General features: G+C 34.9%; 1 protein-coding gene across 1 annotated transcript; it reads right to left on the bottom strand.

Annotated features, from left to right (window-relative positions):
- Nucleotides 1–1972: 1972 nt before the first annotated feature.
- LOC144445724 (coiled-coil and C2 domain-containing protein 1-like) lies at nt 1973–25679 on the bottom strand. Its single transcript, XM_078135367.1, has 26 exons — nt 25533–25679; nt 24019–24163; nt 22621–22811; nt 21358–21483; nt 20883–21081; nt 20322–20446; nt 19813–19897; nt 18927–19159; nt 18189–18261; nt 17653–17835; nt 16751–16881; nt 16424–16480; nt 16033–16158; nt 15596–15654; nt 14940–15056; nt 14703–14776; nt 13962–14020; nt 13162–13316; nt 12376–12466; nt 11532–11666; nt 11129–11172; nt 4919–4982; nt 4182–4308; nt 3288–3364; nt 2820–2867; nt 1973–2137 (listed from the first exon to the last, which is right to left on the bottom strand). The coding sequence occupies exons 1-26, from the start codon at nt 25581–25583 to the stop codon at nt 2111–2113; spliced, it is 2802 nt and encodes a 933-aa protein (XP_077991493.1). The 5' UTR covers nt 25584–25679; the 3' UTR covers nt 1973–2110.
- Between the last annotated feature and the right edge of the window lie 1488 nt (nt 25680–27167).

Here is a 27167-nt window from a genome sequence, read left to right as displayed (position 1 = left end):
TCAGGCGTAAACTGAAAGTCTCGTTGTTGTTTACTATCGAACTGAACTTTTGTTCCAAGCACAAACTTAAAAACTATTACATTAAATTTTTTGACTGCATACTAGTACTTCAGTCTTTGTCAACCACTATGGTTTACCAACACAGGTAAATTTTGATATGAACTCCTGTTAACAGTCAGCTAAATAACCAAGTGATTAAAGGTACCAAGGTTGAAACTTCTAGTCTTATCAGGTTGTGTTCAGATGTTAATGTACCGGTACTGTTATATCGGAACCGTAAACAACAACATCAATTTGCCAAATGATTGGCATTTATCATGAATTATATATGTTATGTAAATTGTCTGGCAAACACTCCCTTTTTATGCTGTAATGATTACAATACATGCAATCAATTTGCAGCAGTGTTTTTATAACACTGTATTTACACAAAAAATATGGGTTTTATACCCTGGTCACTCTATGTCTCAACAAAGCACGTCTACGTTACAGGTTCTGCAGTACAAAGTCAAACCAATATTATTTTTCCCGATTTTTCATAAATAATACTTGCAGAGGTATTTATATTATCCTCCAATATTTCACTCCATTTGGGTGTAAAATACTAATGGCCTATGGGTATTGTCACTAATTGTCTATCGACTTGTAGCAACAAAGCCCCTTGACTTGAACCCCTTTCCTGTTCCTGTTACCATTCTCTAGAACATATTCATCTCTTTCAGCCATAATTTGCATTTGGATATCATGCATATGTTGTAATTCATTGGGCAAACATAAAAAATTCACTGCAAACATAAACGATGACAAGTTAAAACAAGGATGCAAATAAACCATAAAGAAACACAAGTTATCACCTTTCACTGGTACAGATGTAACCATACGTTCATCCTTGACTTAAAAAAGGAGAATATTGCCAAGTAATTATCTATTTAAATATAATATTTTAACTACATATGAAATTCTATCGTCTCTAGAGTAACAATATTACTGGCATTAATATTTTCACCTGAGAAAGCATTCATAAAAACCATGAATAATTATCATTTACTAGGCTCTACTGAGGACTTTGAAAACCTCTTTTATAAGCACCTACATGTACACTATAACATACAGTACACAGCTCTCTGAATGACACATTTCAGCAACAAATTGTTGTTGCAGCACCAATTGTACAGTCATGCTGACATTTAGAATACTACTATTTTCAGTTTTGTTATTTAACAGTTTTATTTAGTTTTGTTATTTAACAGATTTTACGTTTTTGCATGTAAAAAATGTTTAGGGTTGGCGCCAACTTGGCGGCTTAAACAAGGGTCAGTCGGGTATCAGAAACACACAATTTTTTTTATTTGGCCTAACTACAATAGATAATTATTTATTTATACTAAAAAATTTCAGTTCTGGGATATCATTTCTGGGTTTGTTCATTTTGGATTATACAAGTTTTTTAGGAACTGGTGCATGTCATTTTACTTGGATTATGTTACCTGTTTTGTGTACTTCTAAGCAAGTGACATCCATAGGGATATTTTCCCATAATTTTTTCTAATCTTGGCTGCCCTCAAATTACTTGACATGTCTTTTGAAACTGGCTCTAAAATGGGTAACTGGAATCCTCATATTATACAAATGTAATTAATGTATCATCTCCATTATTCCTAGTACAGATCAGTGTGGTCTTCATTTTAAACAGTGTGGTCACCAGTCTAAACATCCTCATGTGAATGTATTCGTAAGAATTGCAGCATTAAGGATAAGATTCATGTTCACTGGCTATTTTTATCCAAAAAAAACATTTTGCTGACTCTTGACCTTTGTTTTGTCTTAAAACAAGTGAAGCATGTTTGAAAACAAAGATATGCTGCAGAATGTCAAAATTATTCATCAAAACCACCAACTTTAAATACAGAGTCAACACGAGAATGCCACAAATAAGGTATTAATCTTGTGAAAAATTAAGAAAACATAAATCAACAAACATGCATCTCATCCTTAAACTGCTTACTTCTTTAACGCAGAATATGATTTATGTGAATTTTGAAGGAAAGTGTCCAAACTAGTTTGATGCCAATAGTTTAAAATACAGACATTACCAGCTGTTTTACCACTGTCAACATTTCTGCTGCCATGATCTCATCTGGAAGAAAAAAACCAAAGACATCAAAATTTCTTGATACTATTTTGTAGTATATTGATAAAATTCATCTCATCATGATTTTGTAAAATTAGCACACACATATGAACAATTGTCTTCTTTAATAGTTGGTTGAACAGGGAACCTTGTAATTCACATTGTACATACTCAGATGCGACTCAGACGCAAAGGACTATGGGAGTATTTTCATTTATCTTATGGTAATATTAAATCTGTGGCAATTGAAAGAATACCCCCCCCCCCACCCACCACCACCACCACCACTGTATAACTAATACTAGATTATTTGTGGTTAAACAAAATGTGACATGCTTGTCTAAAGTGCTCTGAAATTAGTAACTGATTCATATTTATCATCATATTTCCCATGATGCAACATTCAGGATATTAAAAATGGCGGGTTTGCAAGATTCCTAGTATTTTCATATTCAGTAATCATTTAAAAATTCCTTGCAATCCCTTTTATGTGAAACAGGTAATCACTTACTGGATGAAAATTTGGTTTCAAATTTCAAAAGCAAGATAACATGAATTTCCTGACACATCTCATTGGCATAATTATCTAGCTTTGCCAATTTCTTGGTGAAGATTTGGTGAGCATAACACTTTATAAACGTCAAATTTTTTATTATTTTTTTTTATTTGGAATATTACAATATCTTACCTCATTTTCAACTAGTTTCTTCTTAGTTAGACATAACGTAGCCATCTCCTGTAAACAAAGCAAGATAAAGCTTTTTCAACTTATAAAACCTGGACAATAAACACTTAAGAAAATATTATGAACGTGACTATCATCCAAAGGTGATAAATATTTTTGAGTTCTTTGGAAATCTAAATTCTTGGAAAGAAATGATGCTTTTCATATCCATGTGTGTATGAGCCTATGCGTGCATGAGGGTGTGTGTGTGTGTGTGTGTGTGTGTGTGTGTGTGTGTGTCTGTCTGTGTGTGTCTGTGTGTCTGTGTGTGTGGGGGCATGCATGTATGTTTTTGGCTGCAATAAAGCAGGTAAAATCTACCTAACTTCTTAGTTTTTAGAAGGAATAAAACTTACAAAATTGCAAATTTCATGAGCAAGATTCCCCTCCCATATTTACTAGGCTTTTTAAAGTACAATTTCCACTACTTACCTTGTTACCTTGTCTAACATACTGTTGAGCCTCTGCATGATAATGTGGTGCAGCACTTTGTAATTGTGATACATATACTGTAATATAAAATGCACACATCTTCAATAGTCTGATCATCTTTTGAGCTGTAGGCAGGCTGAAAATGATCTCTGCATTTCTGATGTCATGATCATGTAAATTGAAAAGGTTTCAGCACAAGAAAATTTTAAAAATTTTTAGTTATTAACAAATTCCTGGACAATAAATTTTTAGCAATTTACTGAGTATTGTGTACTGCGTTATATATAATGTGCTTATAACAAGTCTTCATAGAAGACATAGCCCCTTTACTTTATTTCTGTGACTAATAGATGAAAGGTATTTGTTGAAACTTTGACACACTTGCATGTCAGGATGTGTAAGGACAGACAGAAGAAGGAAGCAATGGAATCCATTGTAACAGTGCCCCTTCCTAATCCAAACTGTGTTTTAATACTTCTACAAAATGCTAAGAATAGTTTCAAATCAAATAGAAGTACTCAAATTACATGACGTCTAAAACCATAGACCTTTACTAAATATTGTAATCCTAAATATTAGAAAATTTTGCAATTTCAGTCTTCAGCTGTTCTCAAAGACTAATTTTTACTAATTACTAAACAGGTACATTGTGATCATGTACAAGAAGGTATTTTAGTCAATACTTATTTTTGCATTTTTGTTTTCCAACAAAAGTGAAAACAAGTCTTACACTAAAATTTCCAGGTTTACAGTACACTAAATCCTAATATTTTTGCATAACTGTTAACAGACACAACATAAAAATTGGTTGACTGAAAAAGGCATTCAAATAAAAGTCGACTGTTTGATCTTTCATGTTGTTTTATACCTTCTTTGGTTTGTGATCTGACTTACCTCTTGCTGCTTGTTTGCCCCCTCTCTTCAGCGCTGCTTCAAGATTTTGTAATTTCTTCATTAAAACATCTTGGTTTTCAATCAGAGCCCTAGGGGGTGCTTGCCCCTTAGCTTTATAAGCTTTCACCTAAAATTACCAACAACACAAATCAACAACAGTACAAGCAAGGTATCGAATGCTCCAATTACAGTAAAGTTCTCCATTAAATCCCGAATCAATGCTTTGACATTTCCAATGTGTATCAAGCAAACATTTTCATGAATATAGTCCATAAAACGCAACTATTCTAAAAAGTATGGTGACAGATATCTTTCCTGTACATTCATAATACCATAGTCCAACATTAGGTGATAAAAAACTGTAATACTCTCTAAAATGTCAGTTTCATAGGCACTCTATGAGCTCTGTGAGTGTGTTACATGGTCAAAGTCAACTTAGCATAAAGAGCATCATCTTAATCTGACCCCTATATACATATGCAGAGTACGCCTTTATGCCTGGACCTTGTATATATGTAAGGAATGGAAGGCTATGTTCTTTTATCAATGAAATATTTCTGGATATGAGACCACCATCATGAAGAATATAAAGGAAGAGTTAAAAAAAAAGAAGAGAAATTTCATCATTCCGATAATCCTCTGTTGATAATGAATTACTAAAATGAATTATAGAGTATCAAATTTTGTGTTTTTAAATGATAAATACCATTTACTCATTATATCCTACAAATACCTACCTTTCTGTCATTAAGAGTTAACTCCAGTTTCAAAACTTCAATACTGTTGACACTTTTAGCGACACTGTAAACAGAAAGAAATGACTCATGGTAATTTACAGGTTAATTCACTCATTTGTTCCTTTTTACAGTTTTTCATTTTTTACATTTTTTTCTTTACTTTATGCTTCCACCCAGTTTTTCCACCTACCTTTTTTCTCAGTTTGACATCCTTACAGACTGGTATGACACCAGTTGTAGTATTTTATCATTTTTATCATTCTTCCATTGTATTTTTTTCATTCTTAGGTCCCTGAAGAAGGGCTTTTGTGTGAGACAGATATGTCAGGTGAATGTTTAATAAAGAACAGATTTTTCATGATTGTCTTTCTTTCATACCCACTGTGTTAGACCAATGAATCATAGCATACCAGAATTACACCATATTCTAATTATGCAGACAAAGTGTTGTGTGAGGGTGTTGTAGATTAGGTACAACATGGGCAAAATGTTAGTCCTGAATGTCAATCATATTGAAAGACACTTTTTCAGGTTGACAAAATTTCATTTTCGCAAACCAAGGCTGATATTTCTTCTGCAACACTGCAAAATATCAGGCCTCTCAGCCTCTTGATAGTGTGTCTTGGATGGTGCCGTAAAGAGACTGTCGTTTACAATGACATAACTGCACTAATTCCATGTTGCCCCTGAATCTGTTCTGATCAGTGTGCCCTGGTTTGAGTATGAATGTGGGTGTATGTAAAATTAAGAGATGTGGACGTAGTAGTTGTATAATGAATATCATTAAGTCATCACTACAGAAGAGATGTGGTATTAGTAGCCTCGTTTAACAACCCTTATATTAAACACTGACGTAAAACACTTTGCCTATTTTCCACACTCATCTATAATGTTCATATCAAGTGTAAAAGTAAACTCATTCAATTGCTTTAATCATAAGCCTAGTATTGCACTGCTAACATTTTTTACAGATATTTAACATTGAGAGACACCACATACTGGGCTGATGGCTAAACCAATTGAAATAGCATCTTTTACACTTGATATGGATGCTACAAATGATTGTGACAAATTATGCAAACATTTTACCTGAATGTTACAAGTATATTCTTGACTCTTTCTGATATTCTGTTATGACTCAACATTACATAATAATGTACTCAACACTAACACACTCATTTTATGAAAACTGCTGAACATAATAAAATTACGACATTTACTTTTTATTTAAATTAATAACATATATGAAAATTTTTCTAATAACTTAATACATCTTGATATCTAAGTATTCTGTACAAATATACAAATATTGAAATATTGAGATTCTTCATTACTTTTTCATTTACATTACAATATAAACACATACAAAAGTTGTGGGCGGAATAAGTTTACAGAAGTTTCGATGGGTTAAAAAAAGTTCTTTCTGAAGAGAAAGTTTTGGCAAAGAAGGCACATCAGACATAAATGAGGTACTTGTATAAATGCATAACAATATATAAACCAAATGTTACTTGGTCAGAAAAAATAGCTGAATCATAAAACTTTGCTTTGAAAGAAGGTTTCTTGTTTTATAATTCTAAGATTCAGGTGTTTACGTAACTAATTCATTGAAACATAAACTCTTTTACATCATTTTGAAATTTTAAGTTTTAAGTTTTTTCAGAATCATTCTTAAATTCTAAATAAAGCTACACAAAAAGTGCCAACTTCTTTAAAAGCTTCTGTAGTAAAACATAAACCTTGTTAACTCCAGGGTCTCTAAGTTAAAAACCTCTTCTCAAGGCAAGTACAGTGCACTGTGTGCAATAAGTTTCTTTTCAAGTGGAAGTTCAAGAATGCATTTTGTGCAGAATATTTCTCTGAGAATTGTCTTGAACATATTTGTAGCCCAATGAACTATGGTTTAATTTTCTTTCATTTTTTAACAAAAGAACTTTAAAAAATCCCTGCATTAGAAAAGAACAGTGCATTGTAAGCAACAGGTTTTGAGGAAGAGGTATGTATATTGAATATAGCAAAACATATAATTTTGGAAACAATTTTGGTTATCATATCTTCTCGATCAATATACTATACCCTTTTGACATGTACTTTTTTTTTTTTTTTTTACACATTTTTTACGTCATATTTTTTGTCATTTCTGAAGCAAAATAAGTTTCAATTCAATGTTACTAAAAACTTGGAAATTTTAATCAAAACATTTACATTCAATTGATTTGATTCCATTTTAATTTTAATATCATAACTATGCAAAGCCTCACGATGATATTGTAGATAGCACCCTCCGCATGGAGAATGCACATAACATATAGAATGCACATGCGTAGTCATTGCATTGCAATGCATCCTTGGGTAAAACCACCAAAAAAAAACATCGCATAGTATATAGGACGCACATGCGTACTACCGGTAGTCATTGAGCCGCTACGAGAGCTATTAAACTCAATTTTAAATTTTAAATAATTAAATTCAAGTGCATGTAATGAGTCAAAACAGACTAAAACTCTGAACTATAAGTGCTCTATACTGTAACAGTACTGCTAAAATTTAGGTCTTCAAAAGACATTAATTTGCTTCAGCACATTGTTTGGAAAATTTCAAACCTTTTCTACATAAGTACTACTTTTGTATTAAGAGTGCCAACAAATTCTTACTTGTATTTCAAAATTTCTTATACTGACAAATACTTTCAATTTCAAAAGATTGGATTCTCGCATTCTGAATAACATATTTATCAAATCTTTGTAACTGAAGTCATGTTTTTGGTAAACATACAAGTGTTCCCCAGTTAGGGTTCCCAAACAAAATTATGGTAGATTCTGACAGAAACTATCCTGTTTTTACTTGAAGTAAAATAAGACCCATGTAAAATCATTTTGGCTGGGTTTATTAATATAGGCAAAATATATTTTAGTGAAATATTGAAATATTGAAAAATTGACATTCTAAATAATCATAGACTTACGATGAAATAAAATGATGGTTTATAGGCAAAATATATTTTAGTGAAATATTCAACTATTGACATTTTAGACAATCATAGAAATGATACAAACAATTTCACTTTTTCTTATTTTTACAAGTAAATTTCCTGCTTAAATATATGCAAAAAAAAGTATCCTTTTAAAAAAATGTTCAGGTCAAGTTTAGGTTGATTTATGAGTAAAATTGCTGATAAAGCCAACGTTTCTTTTCAATAAAATGAGTAATAATATCCATAGCATATGGTATCAAAAATGGACGGTTCAACAACAAATATAAAACTGAAAACAGTTAAGAAATTTAAGGCAAATATTATAAACTATTGTAAATCTAACTTTATGGATAAACTTTGCAAATGGTGTTATCCAAAAGAATAGAAGATTGCATTGTAATATATTTTGATACAGGACAACTCAATGAAATGACATCAGAATACTTGCATAAAGGCTTAAGTGAAGGCACCAAGTTTGTATAAATGCATTAATTTGTGTAAATACTTAAGCAGTGCAGCTAAGTTTTAATTATCTTTTGTTCATTAAACATTGAAAATTTGCTATACTTATCAATGTTACTCTAAATTTTAATTAATTTACTCATGGCAGATTAATCAGCATGAAGTTTATAGGATGGGCTACATACTAAACCTATTTACAAAGGATACACAATATGAGCCAAATTGTGTTTGTAAATAATTCTTAATATGCATGTGCTTCTAATATCCTGTTACATCCTCAATGATATTGCAAAGATAGTATACCACTTCTATATAATCGTTTCCACTCAACAGAATTTCAGAATGGTATTCGCTAATAGGGAACTTGCAATCCAGACTGAGCATGCTCAGATGCTATGGGTTTATGGTTATCGTAATACCTACTTTGGAGCTATCGATAGAATAAACCTCCTATAAAGGTCAGGCTAACCATAAATTTATTACTTGTGGTTACAAACTATGTAACAATATAGTTTACAATAATAATCAGCTGATATTTATTATCATATTTCCCATGATGCAACATTCAAGATGACAGGTTTGCAAGTTCCCTATTTTCATTACTTTTCATAAAAAATATGAAATGAAGTAATTCATATCTATTTTATATGCAATTGTAGTTTTTCAACGTCATGGCTGCTCTTCTTGTGAAAACATGTTATACCAATGTTACACGAATGTATTCAATAATTGGGGTAAATGAACAGAATTGCAGTCTTAAGACTTTGGTTGTCGTATAAAACATGTTATGAACTACAAAAATTGAGGTAAACAAAGACAGCTGTCCACATACTTATCGTTTCCTTGTGGTGACGATATAAAAGTCTATGGTTGTCATGTAAAATATGTTATGAACTACAAAAATTGAGGTACACAAAGACAGCTGTTCACATACTTATCATTTCCTTGTGGTGTCAATATAAAGTAAAAACTATAACTTATACATTTCAGTAAATATACACAATGGAAGTTTTTATACTATGAACACCCATGTAGCTGGTTCCTGACAAGAAACTACGTTTGAAATTATATGTTACAAACTTCAGGTTGATGTAAACAATCATATGCTACAAGCTTCAGGTAGATGTTAACGATCACACACACAATTTGCAATGTATGTATAAGAGAATACAACATCAATCTACAACTTGTATATGGTCAGTAACAGGTAGCAGCATAAGTTTTCTTCAACAGATATATTTGTTGCCAATCTCACTCTACATGTACATGTGTAAAGCCCATAGGAATAATATTAACCAGAAGTGCAGTAGAAGTGTGGTATCGAACTTCTGGCTAACATTATTTCTATTGGCTTCACACATGTATAGTTAAATTCGTAATAGATGGATCGTCCCTTGCTACTATGAACATGTAGAGTGAGATTTGTAATAGATGGATCATCCCTTGCTACTATGAACATGTAGAGTGAGATTTGTAATAGATGGATTGTCCCTTGCTACTATGAACATGTATAGTGAGATTCGTAATAGATGGATCATCCCTTGCTACTATGAACATGTATAGTGAGATTCGTAATATATGGATCATCCCTTGCTACTATGAACATGTATAGTGAGATTCGTAATATATGGATCATCCCTTGCTACTATGAACATGTATAGTGAGATTCGTAATATATGGATCATCCCTTGCTACTATGAACATGTATAGTGAGATTCGTAATATATGGATCATCCCTTGCTACTATGAACATGTATAGTGAGATTCGTAATATATGGATCATCCCTTGCTACTATGAACATGTAGTTGAATTAGTCCATGCTACAAAGGTAAACATTATCTTTTATGAGTTGATTTCTGAGATGTTTGTACTAATCTAGTAATCAAGCATATTTGTTACTATGAGTTCTTCAGTATTTATCATTGCTTAAACAGAAATAGCAGTGTCTTCGTGATTAGTTATTGTTCAATGTGGGCTAGCAGTGTCTTCATTTTTAGTTGATCAATGTCTAACAGGGTTAGCAGTGTCTTGTCTAACAGGGCTAGCAGTGTCTTGTCTAACAGGGTTAGCAGTGTCTTGTCTAACAGGGCTAGCAGTGTCTTGTCTAACAGGGCTAGCAGTGTCTTGTCTAACAGGGCTAGCAGTGTCTTGTCTAACAGGGCTAGCAGTGTCTTCAGATGATCATACATGTCTTGGATTTGGATCTGATAGAGGAGACAAAATCAAAAGAGAAATTGACTTGTTACGATTTGTTTTGAGGCAAGTCTTTTCTGGTAAATTTTCAATGAACATGTAATTTTGTAATTTTATTCTCCAAGTTGAGTGAGCACTTATTGTATCAAGTAGTTTTATGGAATATTTGCTGGTTGCTTGAAAACACAAGTGAAAGGGTTGTGGGACTTTAGGGTGACCATATAGGATCTGAAGACACTGCTTTGTCTGCAAGCCATGGTACAAAGTCAGATACTTTGCATCATAATACCATACACAGGGTGGTAGAATAACTCTGGTGAAGGAGGAGCAGTTTTCAAAGAAACTGACTTTGTATGGATGTGAGTGTGCATTGATTACTGGATGTGTAACACATGTGAGCACACATACCTGAACCTATGACTGACAGCATTCTCTAATACAATTATGCACACTCAAAGATGTACATTCAGAGTACACAGATGACATGCCTGGGTAACTCTACTATGCTGGTTTGCCTGAAAAATTATTATTTCATTTAACTGACCAAAAAATAGGAAAAAAAATAAAACAGTTTACTTACTGTTGGCTTCCACCTTTTGGTGATACTTTTTGTTGAGCTGCTATCTGAAATGAAATGAAAGATTTAACAAACTATCAAACACCACTGGAAGTATTAAAGGGACATACAGCAAAATCTGAACATTCTGAACAGAATTCCCAACTGAAATGTTTTTAATGATCACATTTATTTTGGTAAAAGGTCAAGGGTTAATGATATGCACAGACTTACTGAGTTGGTGCTTTCACATTGTCTATCACAAGACATGCTCATTAATTATACATGAATTTAGGTCAAAGGTCGAGGGTGAAATACATAGACTTACCTGAGCTTTGACAAACTGTCTATGACCAGACATCTGAGGTCAACCAATAATTACACAATTATTCAGGTCAAAGGTCAAGGGTTAATTATATGTACTTACTGGTGCTGCTGTTTTGATACCATCTATAACAAGCCATCTTTCCTTGATGTCTTGTACTTCGGGACTTCCTAGAGGTTGTCTGACTCGTACTTTGATTTCTAAAGTTCCTCCTATAGCCTTTCTACTTTCTGTTAACTGTAAAAACATGAAAACAAATAATTCCAATTTTTTTTTACCAAAATCATAATTTTTCATCATTAAAATGTAAATTTGAAAAAAATTATGTATACTGACAATATGAATACCAATTTTTCTTGAATGAGATATCCATATTCAACCTATCTTTTAGTTATTTGATACTTCGTAAAAAAAGTCTTGGCTTATTTTGTCGACAATTAAAGTAAAATAGCAGTGTTTTTGTTAAGGGCAGTAAGCAGGTAAATTATACCTGAGTTCCACTGTCATTTTACCAGGGTTCCCAACCAGTGTTTTTGTTAAGGGCAGTAAGCAGATAAATTCTACCTGAGTTTCCACTGTCATTTTACCAGGGTTCCCACCCAAGCAGTGTTTTTGTTTAGGGCAGTAGCAGGTAAACGTTCCACTGTCATTTTACCAGGGTTCCCAAGCAGGGTTTTTGTTGAGGGCAGTAAGCAGGTAAATTCTACCTGAGTTCCAACGTCATTTTAATACCAGGGTTCCCAAGCAGTGTTTTTGTTGAGGGCAGTAAGCAGGTAAACGTTCCACTGTCATTTTACCAGGGTTCCCAAGAAAAATTATGATACAATGCATTGAAAACTATGCCAGGTTTATCATATCCCCATTCCTGTTACCGGGGTTCCCCAACATTAGTAAAAACAATGAAAAGTGTGCAGTAACAAAATTCAGCAGTAATAATAAGTCCTACCTTAATGCCTTCATGTATTTCACATTTACTGTCCAAGTCAGTAAGTTTGAGTGATGCTTGACCTAGACACTTGTCACCTTTGAAGAATCCCCTAGAAATTTATCAAATTGAAGAAAAAACATTGGACTTTTTTTCTTTACAAGTTGAGCATTAAGAGTTAGAATAGTCATCTTAATAAGTTGGTACTTTCTGTATGCACACAATATGTTACTCTGGATGCCAACATGGTAATATGTCGGTACTTTCTGTGTGCACACAATATGTTACTCTGGATGAAAACATGGTTATAAGTTGGTACTTTCTGTGTGCACACAATATATTACTCTGGATGAAAACATGGTTATAAGTTGGTACTTTCTGTGTGCACACAATATATTACTCTGGATGAAAACATGGTTATAAGTTGGTACTTTCTGTGTGCACACAATATATTACTCTGGATGAAAACATGGTTATAAGTTGGTACTTTCTGTGTGCACACAATATATTACTCTGGATGAAAACATGGTTATAAGTTGGTACTTTCTGTGTGCACACAATATGTTAGTCTGGATGCAAACACTGTATCAAATCATCTCTAACCGCATCTGGTCAAATGACTCAATCATAACCAAAAGTTGCTCATGCAACACTATAAATCACCAAACTGTAACTTCTGTAAAAGACTTTTCATTTCAGTACAAGTCATCTATAATGTCTACCTTGAGACCGTTGTTTCTGTCGATAACTCACACTTTAAAAGTGTTACAAAGGTTTAAAATGTGATATTAATTTATTATACAATACCTTTCATAAAAGACTTCTAATTTTAGTACAAGTCGTTTAAAATGTCTGCCTAGCGACCGTTGTTTTCTGTCGATAATCCGTAGTTTAAAACTAGCATCATACAGTGGATTGTTTGTTTGTTTGACTGTACTTGTCTTCCCTGACTGCCCATCATCCTATTAACAAACAAACAAACAAACAAAACTGATTATTTTATTGTATATAGCCCATTTCAAGATAATAATAATAATAATAATAATGTTGGTTTCTTATATAGCGCTTTCCCACTCCGTGCTCAAAGCGCTTTACAATTATTACCCCTGACTCGGATCAGAATACATCTCATTAAAGCTTTGGTTTTCACATACATGCACAGATTGTACAACTCTGGTAATCAAGCGTTTAGTTTACTAAGATATGCGCAAACTAAATATATTGTTGTTCAATGTGGTAGATTACACAAGTGGGTGATAGCAGTTCCTCTGTGTGTTGTGTGATTCTGATCACCCTGTGATCAAGATAGTGTAAACATTGGAAGTCCTAAAACAGTACATACTGAAAGTTCATGGAACTCTCAATAAAATTCTGCCATGCCTCCCTACTGAGACTATAATTAAACCAACATCCATTCAATAGCTTATCACTGTTGTATCAACATGTTGTGACAATAGATTTAGTTTGTGTCTATCTTAGTAAACTGAAGGCTCAATTACATATAAACTTGTTGTAAAAAATAAATCCTAGCATAAAAAAATCTGCACACTCACAAGATGCTTGTTACATCTTGAAAATAATTTCTACAATGACTCTGGTATACTTACATCTTTTGGATAGGGTAATTCATATTTGACATACGTATTCAAATCTGTCTCATTCATTCCTAAAGATAAAATAGATCAATAAAAAAATATTTATTTCATGGTAGGTACAGTTCAAGTAACTAACACTTATGCAACTACTATTGACTATTATTTATATACAATGATGTACTGTGAAAGAAACCATGAAGTGCAAGTGTCATGTACTCAGGTATTTGTGTTTACTTGCATACAATGATGTACTTGTGACAGAGCCCATGAAGTGCAAGTGTCGTGTACTCAGGTATTTGTGGAAGTGCTTGCAGTGTTCTCTGCAGTCAGACGCAGACTTTCACGAACATAGTGAGTGAGCAGAAAACACTGCAACATAAGTGCAACTACCCTGGAGTACCCACACAGAAACTCATGTGGTATGGGGTTCTGTTACATTACATACACATATAAGCATACTGTAGGGTCTATGATATAAGGGTGCATGCATCCATACAACACTGTTTCGTACTACTTCTTCAATGTTGGACTTTGGAATATAGTCACTTCGGAATAGTAATTAGAAATGACTGCGACACAGAACAATATATTTTCCATTTTTCAATGTAAGTATAGTAAAAAGATTCCTGACTTTCTGGCAGAGTTAATGAATAAGGTCTATGTAATGCCCTTAAGAGAGCACTAATTTATGTAAGAACCTGGGATTCATTCATAGGCCTTTAAAGGTTAAAGGTTAAAAGTCAAAGGTCTTACCTGATGGTAGGTAATAATTGATTCCTCTAACTATCACAATCTCTAACTCGTTGTCATTTAGGTCTGTATTACACCTAGAAAAACAACAACAATTAATATATTACTCGGTTCATATGCATGTGTTTTGGTTTTGTCATTTATACGCCAAAAGTTACGTTTTTTACCAACAAAAATTTCACTATTCACACCTGTTCATAAACAACGCATACAAGTATGATGTAATAACTTGTCTCTTACTTGACCATCCTAAATGTTTTCTGATCATAGTGAAATCTAGGTACAGGATCACCGTGGGCATATGCATTCTTTACTGTGTCCAGGTCTTGTCTGCAGCTGGTTGACCATTTATCAAATCTAAAAACACAAGTATGAAACATAGGAATAATTATTCTGTGCTTGCATGCAGAGTTCTCTTGAAAAATCAGGTAGCTATGGTTGTAAGGAAGAAAACAAGTGAGTGTTTGTGTGTATGCATGTGCCCATGAGTATGGTGTTTGTGTGTGTGTGTGTGTGTGTGTGTGTGTGTGTGTGTGTGTGTGTGTGTGTGTGTGTGTGCGCGCGCACACCCATGTGTATGGTGTCTGTGTATGTATGTGTGTGTCTGTGTGTGTGTGTGTGTGTGTGTGTGTGTGTGTGTGTGTGTGCATCTGTATCAGTGTGTAAGTGTGTACATCAATATGTTTGCATATGTCCGTGTGAAGAGTGAGTGTGTGTTGTGTATGCCTGTGTGTGTCTCTCTATGGGTGTTTGATCGCATGCTAGATAATATCAAAATAAATTTATCCCCTTGCTTCTGTGCCTTCTGTTTTGTTTACAGAGAGATTAGATACATTACAAATCTTCTTGATTGTTTATTATTAAAATCACTAATCATAATCACCAACACAACTTACTGTTTGGCCGAGTTGATGTCTCCAAGTTGAGTAAAGTACTGGGAATTACTATTGCACGTCTACAGACAGAAAGAAAGTAAATAATATTGATTTCCATATTTGACAACCACTTGCTATTTAAAAAGACAATCACTACACACGAAATCGTGTTGTATGATTTTTATATGTAAATTTGTTGTTTCAGATAAACATATGTAATAATAACAGAATCACATGACACTTGAGTTCCAGTTTGGGTACTCAGGGGTATTTGCACTCATGCTTGCAGTGCTTTCTGCTGCTTTTTCACTCTACACTCGTGAAAGTACAGGCGCAGACAACACTGCAAGCACTCGTGCAAATACCCCAAGTATGCCACACTTGCACTCACATGTCATGGGCATTAGTTTTAAACTTGTTTTGAATCACTTCATAGTGAGAAAAGATAATTTTCTCACCTCTACTTGTTTCTTGAGAGTTTCTTCTAATTTCTTATACATCTGTTCTCTACTTCCTGTAGGTTCCTCTGAGTCTACACCTTCTACGATTTCAAAGTCTGTAGACGCACCCGGTGGAGGTGGGATCTGTAATCAAATAATAATTGTCCAGAGTGTGTTATCAAAATACAAATACAAATATGGCATAGTACATGGTTGCAGACAATTTGAACTGTGTACACCTCCTCCCTGAACTGAAGTCCAAATATGGTGAAGTACATGGTTGTAGACAATTTGAACTGTGTACACCTCCTCCCTAAACTGAAGTCCAAATATGGTGTAGTACATGGTTGCATATAATTTGAAAAAAAAAAAACATTCTAGAAGTAACAAGCACAATAATTTTACTTACAGTTTTGAGATTGACTGGTAAACCATTTTCTGAAGCATCAATCATTCTATCAAAACCCTGATGACAAAGAATTTGAGAAAGAGGTCAAAGGTTAAAGGTCAGAGGTGATGTTTCAAGGGTCAATGTTACAATTTATGTAAGTGTACTGTGTTCACACTAAATTGTATCTCAGTGGTTTAGTCAACCACATTACAAATAGTACTATGGTAGCCTGGGAACATGTATAATATAATCACTGATGTTTTAACAGTATACAGATTCAGGGACTAAATAGACTAGATGATGTCAGTCTGTTTCAGATCAAATGAAGTCATTATAGCAACTGACCTTAGCTGTAGCTAGTAATCTCTTAGCTTCATCGATATCACCACGATTCTTGGCCTGCAAGGCGGCTATTTTGTATTGCCGCTGTCTCTCACGTAGGAGTTGTGCTTGTTGTTGATTAATGCTCTGTACCACTGGTATGAAAAAATTAACGAATAGGTAAACAGGTCATTGTTTTTTTTCATTTTGCTACAGGAAATTATTTAATAAATACCAGTATGAGTGTAAGGTGGAATGCTCATTATTCTGGTTAGTGGAAAAACAAAAACATAGTTTGGCCACAAGAGATGCTGTTATGAAGCAGCTTTTCAACTGGAAGTGATGAGGAGAATAGTTGAGTCCTTCACATATCTTGATAATCAACATTTTATATAATTCATATCAATGGCATTCTAAGTCAGTACAAATACTTCTTGTTTTTTTCTCACTTTTTTGATCATTAGTTTTGACAGACTTTTATGAAATTATTTGTCGACTGCTTCTTGCGTTGCCATGCAAGTAACTAGTGTCTTTGACAAAAAATTTGTATTCAAGTTTTGCTTACTCGTACTCTGAGATGTTATTGGCTTCATATCTTTTTTGAAATTTCTCCAATTAGATCACTAAGAACATTTCTCAATTCTCTATATCCCAAGGAATTTCATAATTTCAAATTCAATTGTCCTCACTACCCTAAACACACCACATTGGCAAGAGCTATTTATATTACCTGTCATTTACAACACAGAGGGTGCTATTCATATTGCTCAACTACCCTTTTTTCAACACAGAGGTCGCTATTTACAGTGGCGCCAGTTGAGATCATACTACAACTGATATTATCTATATTACATTTGAAAATGTCTCAAAAAAAGAAACACATTTTTAGATTAGCAAACATTTTCACAGGGAGGGAAGATACCTACATTTCTTAGGTGAAGTGCCTTGTTTTGGAGGTGATGTTTGCTGTGGTTGAGCACCCTTTGCTGCTGCTGGAGGTGCAGCTTGTGCCGCAGCACCTGGTAAGACTTCCGTTGCATTGGGTGGTGCCATAGGAAGACCTGATGCTGACTGACTGGCTTCTGATGTACCGGGAATGGGAGGAAATCCTGGAAAACAAGGAAAGACAGTTCTTAATTTTATGAAGCAAGTTCTGTTCATAGATACACATAGGAAAATATGAGGTTGTTTTAGCATAGTTGTTAAACAAAGTTTAAGGTTGTTTCTTTTTCCTTTTCCTCTTTAATGGAATTCACTTTAACTACTTTTCACTCTGGTATTGTGAAGTAATCAGCTGAAAGTACAATAGGCTTGAATTCAAAACTTTGTTGCATCTCGTACAAAAAATGCACTTCAAATTAACAATTCCAAACCCTGTTTGTGTTCACATTATTCTCAAAACCAATTTTTATCACAATTTAGAGCAATAATAATCACATTTGAATAAACAAAATAGGCTCACCTGGAGGACAAGGAAGATCATCATATTCAACAGGTTTACCTAATTTTTCTTTCTTGATTGCATCTTCAAATTGCTGTGAAGTGAAAAAGTATTAGAGGGGATATTGGTCAGATCTGAATATTTTCTGTGGTCATTTTTTCTAATGTGAAACTTTAGATACACATGTTACTTACTGAGACGTTTATACTGATTTATAGTGATCACTAGTAACTGTAAAATATGGCAAAATAAATGAAGGTGTTGAAAACTTACTTTTTTAGGTGGTCGAAAAATTGCTTTAAATAGAGACTGAAAGTTCATAGACTATGGGTTTATAGGGAGCAACAAATGAAAATTTACATTCACAGACACAAAACATTTACTTTTGGAAATGAAGTTTTGCTGAACAGATGTTTTTTTAGTTGTGTACCAGAATGGAATATGGTCGCCAACCTCACTCAAGACATGCGAAACTGCGAGTTGAAATTTGCATTTGTAAAACAGTTTCGGCAAGCCAGAAAGCCAAATCTCTGCACATAGGCATAGTCTCTTGTGACAGTCCTATAATTTTGCAAAACCTTAATCGGACTGGGATAAGGAGCATACCACTTACAATTACATCATCTCTACAAGCCTTGGTTACTACTATTTGGACAGACAGCATTGTTAAGGCAGACGGCCCCTTGTGACAATACTGTAACTTTCTCATTGAAATTTGATCAGTCTGTGATACAAATGCATTAAACAATTTAAACTTACCTTGACAATTCTACCCATTCTTCGAGCTTTACTTGAATTGCCTTCTTGTTTGGCACTTTGTTCACTAGATTTGTACTTTTCAAGTCTTTGTTGAAGTGCTTCCATAGCAGTCTTGGGAGCTGATGGAACACCAAATGCATCGGGAGGTTTCTCGTCCACAGCTTGTTGTGGAGACTGAGGACTAGGTACTACTTTAGGTGGGGAGGCAACTGTTGGAGATTGTTGTGTAGAACCTGATGACAGGAAATACAGAGTTATGTTATTGCGTTGTATGATTCATAGGGGAGTTTGCTTAATAACACAACATTACTGTTACAGTCATAACAAAAATCTTGTCTAAAATTTGATGATAAAACATTTTAAGTGTACAGCCATTTTACATGAAACGAGATACCAATAGAATTTGATATAAGTGTTTCACTCAGTGAAAGTACTTACATCGAATAAACTATTCTAGTATAATGTTAATGTTGATGAATGTCTTCTATAACATTACAATTGTCTTCTGGCATTGTTAGAACAGTTGATTGCATAGTAGAAATTTCCTCAACATTTTTATACATATCATAAATTACATTATCACAACATTAATCTTTATACCGGGTTTGACTTTAGTCAATAAGCCATTTTTCGTCATGTGGCAGATCTCATGAGATCTCGCATGAGCAATTGCATCCATAGCAAGCACTTGAGGGTGGTCAAGCTGAAAGTGTCAAACACTTAGCAACTTTTGTTCTCAACATCATCGCACATGACCACGGCGAAAGCTTGACCACGATCACATGTTTGACAACCACTGTATCGGAATACGATCTGTCAGGAACTAGACTGTCCATATGGCCACTTTAATGAGAAATTGGGACTAAAGTATAAAACATATTCTAACCTGGTTGTGGGGGTGGTGGTGGTGGTACATTACTTAAATCTACTTCCTTGCCTTGCTCCATTGCTTCTATTACCATTTCAAATTGCTGAAGATAAGTAAAATGACAAAATTGACATGAACATTTTATAGAAGACAACACAGTATGCCTGTGTAATAAATGTAAGAAAGTTTTGATAACATATTTCCCAATGATGTACCATAAAAGAAAAGACAAAATCACTAGGAGTCTGTAAAATGCACAGATCAAAGATGTGTGATGTGTTTGTTACAGACATTACGTGTGTAAAATATTGGGAATTCCCATCAAAATGATGGTACAGGGTAAAGAAATGTATGCAAGCTTTACTAGATTTAATTCCTCTGTTACCAAGGTTACCCACTATAATTATTGTACATGGTACAGAAATGTATGCAAGTTTTACCACATTTCTCTCCTCTATGACCGGGTTCCAAAACCTTAGCTACACATTTAAATGGTTTCCTTTCCAAATGAGCACACCGTTTCTTACCTTAGCTATCTTGATATACTTGGTGGCTGATGGCATATCATTGGCTCTCTTAGCAGTCAGTGCAGCTACTTTGTACTGGTTTTTCCTCTCCAATAACATCTTATGTTCAGCATTAAACTTGGCATCTAGGGAAATCAAGATAAACTTTTATATATTAACACAGATATAATAACGACATAACATTTATACAAATTTTGTTTGCATTTCAAAGGCCTGTATTTCAATCCCTGGTGCCTGCATTAATGTTTTCTTATCAACGGAGCCATTAGGATTACATGGGATCATTTATTCATTCTGGGCCAACTTTTTCTATAGCTCTACCAGAAAACTGCATTTTTCTACATTTCAAATTGATAATATCTTTTGGTAAATGAACAATTTATTACAATTATTATTATTATCATTATTACAAAATCAATACCTACTATAAATATGATATTAATTGTACATTGTACACCTTTGTTCCAAATTTTTAATAAGTGAACATATCTATGTATGAACTGTATCTAAAATTACAGCGAGGAGTTGATACAAGTGAAATAAGTCAGTTTATCTTGTTACCTTTTTGAACTACAGGTGCCTTTATTTCTTCTTTCACTGGTGCAGCTGCTCCTTTTTCTTCAACTGGAGTTGATTGTTGTGTATCCATAGCAACTGGAGGGTTAGTTGCCTTTGGTTTTCCAGTTGCCACTGGGGGCGGTATATCATCTTCATTGACTGGTTTACCAGCTTTGGCACTCTTCTCTAAATCTTTGATTGTCTGTTATGTATACATAAAGATTTACATTTTATGTAAGACTGGAGTAAAATTATGTACACAACCTACAGTTTTGACATATGTGTACATGTGTTGACAGTGCATGTCAAAACACACACGCATGCAAGAGAACCCTCGTGTGTATAAATAAATGGTCACACAATCACTCTCACCTGACCCACCTACATACTACAAAGAGTGAACAGACCAACACCACGACAATCACCACAAATCATACTTTTGTTGTTAGTAACAATTCACTCATCAACGAAAACTTACCTTCCAACCTCTCTCATATCTTCTGACCTTTGAGCTATCACCTGTAGACTTTGCATTGTCAATAGCTGCTTCATACATAGTTTTTCTGTCTTTTAGTAATGTAACTAACTCCATGTTGGCTCCTTCCTGGGCATGAAACATGTCAAGAACATTCAAAAAATTAGTACGTATATTTCATAAAGTGATTACTAGTATCTATAAAATGATACAAATATTGATGTTTATGTCACATTCATTGCTAAATTTTGGAGATATTGTGATAGAACTAGAAAGACATATTACTCCGGAAAATGTGCTATCAGCAAACTAAGATAGATGCAAACTAAAACTACTGTTATTTGATGTGGTAGGTTACACAAGTGGACGACTGGTTCCTCTGCTGTGCGGATATAATCACCCTATAATCAAGATGGTGTAAACACTGAATGAGGTTGAATGTGCAACCACTTTACGAAAACTTGTTACAGGAGACGCCACCCTACCGTGAGTGTATTTACATCAAGATCTCTTGATAGATAGGTATATCAAGTTGGCACAATAATAGTTTTAGTTCAATGGGTCAGTGGGTCTGTATTTTCTTGCCGATAGTTGGTCTGGCGTTGTCATCAACTTTAAATCAATATTTTGTATTTAGCCACAAAAGCTCATTTTATTTTCTATTTTGTTTTAAAACTGTCACTATTTCTAACAGTATCTCCTCAAAATCTGAAACTAACCATGAAATGATAGGGGTTAGGATACGGGTTTCTAGGAGCACATACCTGTCTTGTAGGTGATGGAGGGGGTGATGGAGGGTGGCAGGGTGAGATTCATGTGAGTGAGACTTGTGGACAAGAGAGTGAGATTCATGGACTCTTAACCTGTGGTTTGGGTTATGGATGGGGTGATGCAAGGGCGTACGGGAGAGATGAATGGACACTTTACCTGTGGTTTAGGTAATGGGGTGGGTGATGGAAGGGGGTGCAGTTGAGATTCATGGATACTTAATCTGCGGTTTGTATTATGGATGGCGTGATGGAAGGGGCTACGGGTGAGATTCATGTGAGACTCATGGACATGAGAGTGAGACTCATGGACACTTGACCTGTGGTTTGGGGCGATGGAGGGGATGATGGAACAGGGTGCAGGTGAGATGCTAGGACAGTACCTGTGGTTTGGATGATGGTAGGGGTGATGGAAGGGGGTGCAAGTGAGATTCATGGACACTTTACTTGTGGTTTGGGTGATGGAAGGGGATACGGGTGAGATGAATGGACACTTTACCTGTGGTTTTGGTGATGGTTTAGGTGATGGGGTGGGTGCAGGATGAGCTGTATTATCATCATCTTCTGCTAGTTCCTGTAACTCTGACATTAAGTCTTCATCATTCTCCCAGTCATCATCCATATCAACATCATCATCATCTTTAAGACTCTCGGCAGCCATCTTGTCTATCACTGACATTGGTAATGGACCTAAAATGGTCAAAACAATGTTATCTCAGTGTTTTTGTTAAGGGCAGTATAAAAGTACATGTACAATCAGAATCTACCTGGGTTCTCCACTTATTTTACCTGGGTTCCCTAAGTAAGTGTTTTTATTAGTGGTAAGCACCGATAGGTAAAATCTGACTGAGTTCACCCATTCATTTTTCCAGGATTCTCAACAGTACACCCCTGATGATGCTGACAAGACGTTGGCAAAAATTTGGGACTTGGTACCAAGATCAAGATATTTTTTGACTCTGTGAGTAGAAATTCACTACTAAGAATGAACCAAGAGTCCATGAACATTCATTCTGGCTTCTATGCATTTTTTAAAGGGTGGCATATCAGTCAAATCTGCCTGAATACCCGTCATTTACCAGGGTTCCCTGTTTTTGTTAAGGGTGTAAGTACATAAATCTACATGAGAATTACCAAAAAAATAAGTAAAAGAAATTCGCACCCATTTTAAACAAACTGTGCTGACCAGAAACACTTTTTTTTTCTTGGCCTAACGTAAGCTTCATATTTATTCCCCTTTATAGAAGGCAGCATATCTTTATAAGTTGTTGATCCTCAAATATTTTAAGTCCAGTAGGTAAGTTTTGTTATAATCTTGTCTTGCAGTAAGACCTTGGATCTTACTCTAGTAACTATACATGTAGTCGTTCTCTATGATCTCTTTCTAACGTCAAATGGACAAACTGTTATCGAAAATCTAGCTAAATCTCCTGCTGGGGAAGGGATGAACTGCACATGTCAGTTGTAATCCATCACACACTGACAAACAATTGTAATTGGTTACTTCCTTCAGTTTACTACAAACTCAACCTCCAGTTTGAATGTAAGTTACTCAAGGATACGATAACGTCATCAAGTTTATAAAAACGCTCCAATAGCATAAACTAACACAGTCAGTGTTGGTGGTAAAAACAGAATTCTGTGCTTGAGAGATCCATTTGACTATATGGTGGAGATGATCGTAACATGTATTGAACTACTACAACTAGTTGGATCTGGGCTTCAGAAGGTTGCCAAATAAAACCGAAAAATGGTGACAGCACCTCTAACTGGGTATAACTAGCACCCTCAGTGGTGATCTTCTGTCATTTTAAAAGTAAGCAGAGGGTCTAGCAGCTGGACTAGTTTCCTTCATAATTCTATGTTAGTAAATTGAGTCTATGAAATCTTTACTAACTTTTCTTTGATTTAACAGCAGGCTTGGCAGAACCTTGACCAGTCAAAGCTGCAAGTTCAGCTTCAAAGTCCTCGTCATCATCATCACCACCATATACTTCTTTATTCATAAATGTTTCTAGATCTGGTACTTCCAACAAACCAAGCTGAAAAAACAAAAATGATGTGCAATTAAAACCACTTATCTTGTAAGAACATGTTTGGCTTGACTAAAATGTGATTAATGTTGCTACCACTCAATGTCTGGCACAAGACAAAATTGAAGTAAAATTGTTACATTTTAACCTATTGACATGACTGAAAAATGTATACATCTTTAATATATATGTGATTTGGCAACAATGTAGCAAGAAAATTGTTGTTTGTGCAAAGACAATGTAGCAATGAGGGTAAGCTTTTGTTACACCAGAAGATGAAATGGAACAATGATTAGGACAATTTTAGTCAAACCAGATGATGTTTTGTTTCAAGTAAACTGGTTTCCATTGTAAGTTAAAACCAATAATTGTAATGACTTCCCTGCTAAATTGTAAATCATTATAATACTGAGATGCACTTTGAACATGATTCTGATGAGAAAAATCTACTTCCAATACATAATAAATAGATATACCTTTATAGCCAAACAAAAATAAAATTCAACTTATGTAAGTTGTTGTCTGCTCATAACATTTGGTATTTCAAAATTGAGAAATATTTGTTAGTCTCAGTGTTTTTGTTCTGCCATATGTATGATTTTTGGGTTCACACAGGAATTTGGTAAATTTGATATAAATTTGCAGTACGAGACTGACATGTCACAGTGGTTCATATGAACATAACATTAGCATATCCATGAATGCAGATTTATATAAAGTTCCTATCCTCAAACACAGAGGGACTGTGCCTCAAATAAGATCGGGGGGGGGGGGGTACCAAAAGAAGGCCTCTGTTAATTTTCAAGTCTTTCACTCGTTATCAGTATTATTTCCAACTGAATGACATGTACTTGTTTTGTTTACATCACCTGTTATGTTAATTATAAAGGCAGGGTCAAGTTATGTAATGTTTACAAATTACATTATCACACCTAGTCTCACATAGAGTAACAGAGGGTATCATGTTATCACACACACACACACACACACAATTGTTCTATAATCGACTGTGTCACCGTGTGCTTAGTCTAGCTACAATTTACTCAGTGTGAGATCACACATACAGCTGAGAACGTCCCAAGCAGAGCAAATCTTCAACAACATTGTCAACAAGCAATACACGTACATTCCACATGACTTATTCGCTCGCGCTCGCTAGTTTGGTTTGTGCGAAGCAATACACCTTTCACCTTGAAAATAACATTCTATACGTAAATGCATTAAAATTAAATATTTGACCATACTCGTATTAATGCATATCTTTATGTTTTCGTCAATGTTGCTGTGTATTTATGACATCGATCAATAGACAGTACGAGTCACTCAGTTTACAGAGGATGGGCCGCGGCCGAGGATATTTCGTCATGACAACACTTACCTTTTTCGCAGCTTCTGTTTTATCACGCCCTCCTTTCTTCTTTGAAAACATATTGTTGATTACAATTAGTAAAAGTACAGTTTCTATTTCAATTTCTGGCCCCGAGAAACCACCAGGTGGGTGTAATTATAATATCACCATACTGTACTTCCGGAATCACAAAAATGGCGGATTTACCCAGGGTGCAACTCGATGAAAAGTTCTTTGACCTATTTACATCCGCCTAGCGCCTCATCGTATTTGAAACAAAGTACATCGATATCCGGGTGCTGCATGTTTCAATCTCACAGATAACGTAACGGGTCACTAGCAGGGGTGGCATTTTATGTATTTGTTTATCTATTTCTCCAATGAATTAATCAATTAATTAATTACTAAAATGGAATCGATTAAAGTTATATTCATTTATTTATCTATAGCTACCTATGAAACCGGGAGCGCTGATTCTTAATCTGCTTGAAATGTACGTTTGAAAAAGTTTCACACAAAAAAGGAAGTCTTTTTTGTGCAATGTAACTATGATAGGTAGGGCCATAGACCCTCCACCCACATATACCCTCCATCCACGAGGAGGGTCTATGGGTGGAGGGTCTAAGTATGTTATTTATAGGTTTATATATGTACCCACAATTAGTACTAATAAATAAAGTAATAAACTTTCCTGGGGATTTTTTTCTAGAAATACAACAAAATATAATGTGTGTCTGAATACAGGCAGTGGGCGACGCGACGATCGATCGTCTAGACAGAGAACGGTAAATTCGACCGACGACGCGACGCGATGTTTCTAAGTAACAGTGGAACACATAATTGTTCCACTTGAGTATAGTACGCGTATATGGAATGTGGAATACGGAGAATTATTGTATGAATTCGTAGAATGACTGGTCTCCATATTGCCACCATCATCAATGATCATCCAATTTATCGCACACTGCTGTCATCTTTTCAGCCCCACTTTTCAGATGAAGAACAGGAACGATGAGCAAATATAACCGCGATAAAGTGAACAAAATTCATCATGTGAGGGCGTTGCTAGGGGAGATGAGGTGCCAGGTGAGAATACGGGTAGCCAAGGAAGTAAAGATGATAGCTTGTGATAATCCCGAGTACTTTACCAATTTGGGAAAATCCAGAATTGATCTCCAAGAATTCCTACTAAATTTGATATTACAGAAGACGAGAGACGTGATGCATGCGATCGAAGAGACGGGAATCGAATCTCTCTGTGAACAAGTAAAACCACAGTTAGCTCGTCTAGCCATTAAAAGATTTCGTGAAATTTTAAAACTGACTGAGATACACGAAAAACGGGTTATTCTGGGTGAAGAAATCCCATTATGGTTTACTGGAGTTCTTAAGCATATTTTGAACTTACAAGATGGTGCGCCGCAGTGTTCGAAACCTACAGAGGAGGTGCATGAAAAGGCCGATCAAGAAACGAGTACTCGTGATAACAAAACAACTGAGAGTAACTGCACTGAAAATGAAAAGGGAGATATGCCATCGGAAGACACAGGTATGAAACTTAGTAGTGATGATGTACCAAATTCACGGGTCAGGTGGAATCTTCCACCGCTGACAAACAGCTGCAACTACCAGTCCGGTACATTCAGACCACGGCTAAAATTATTA

Source organism: Glandiceps talaboti, chromosome 14 (genome assembly GCF_964340395.1).
Source record: "Glandiceps talaboti chromosome 14, keGlaTala1.1, whole genome shotgun sequence".
Classification (NCBI taxonomy): Eukaryota; Metazoa; Hemichordata; class Enteropneusta; family Spengelidae; genus Glandiceps; species Glandiceps talaboti.
Note: the sequence above shows the minus strand (reverse complement) of the source record. Positions and strands in the feature narration are given on the sequence as shown.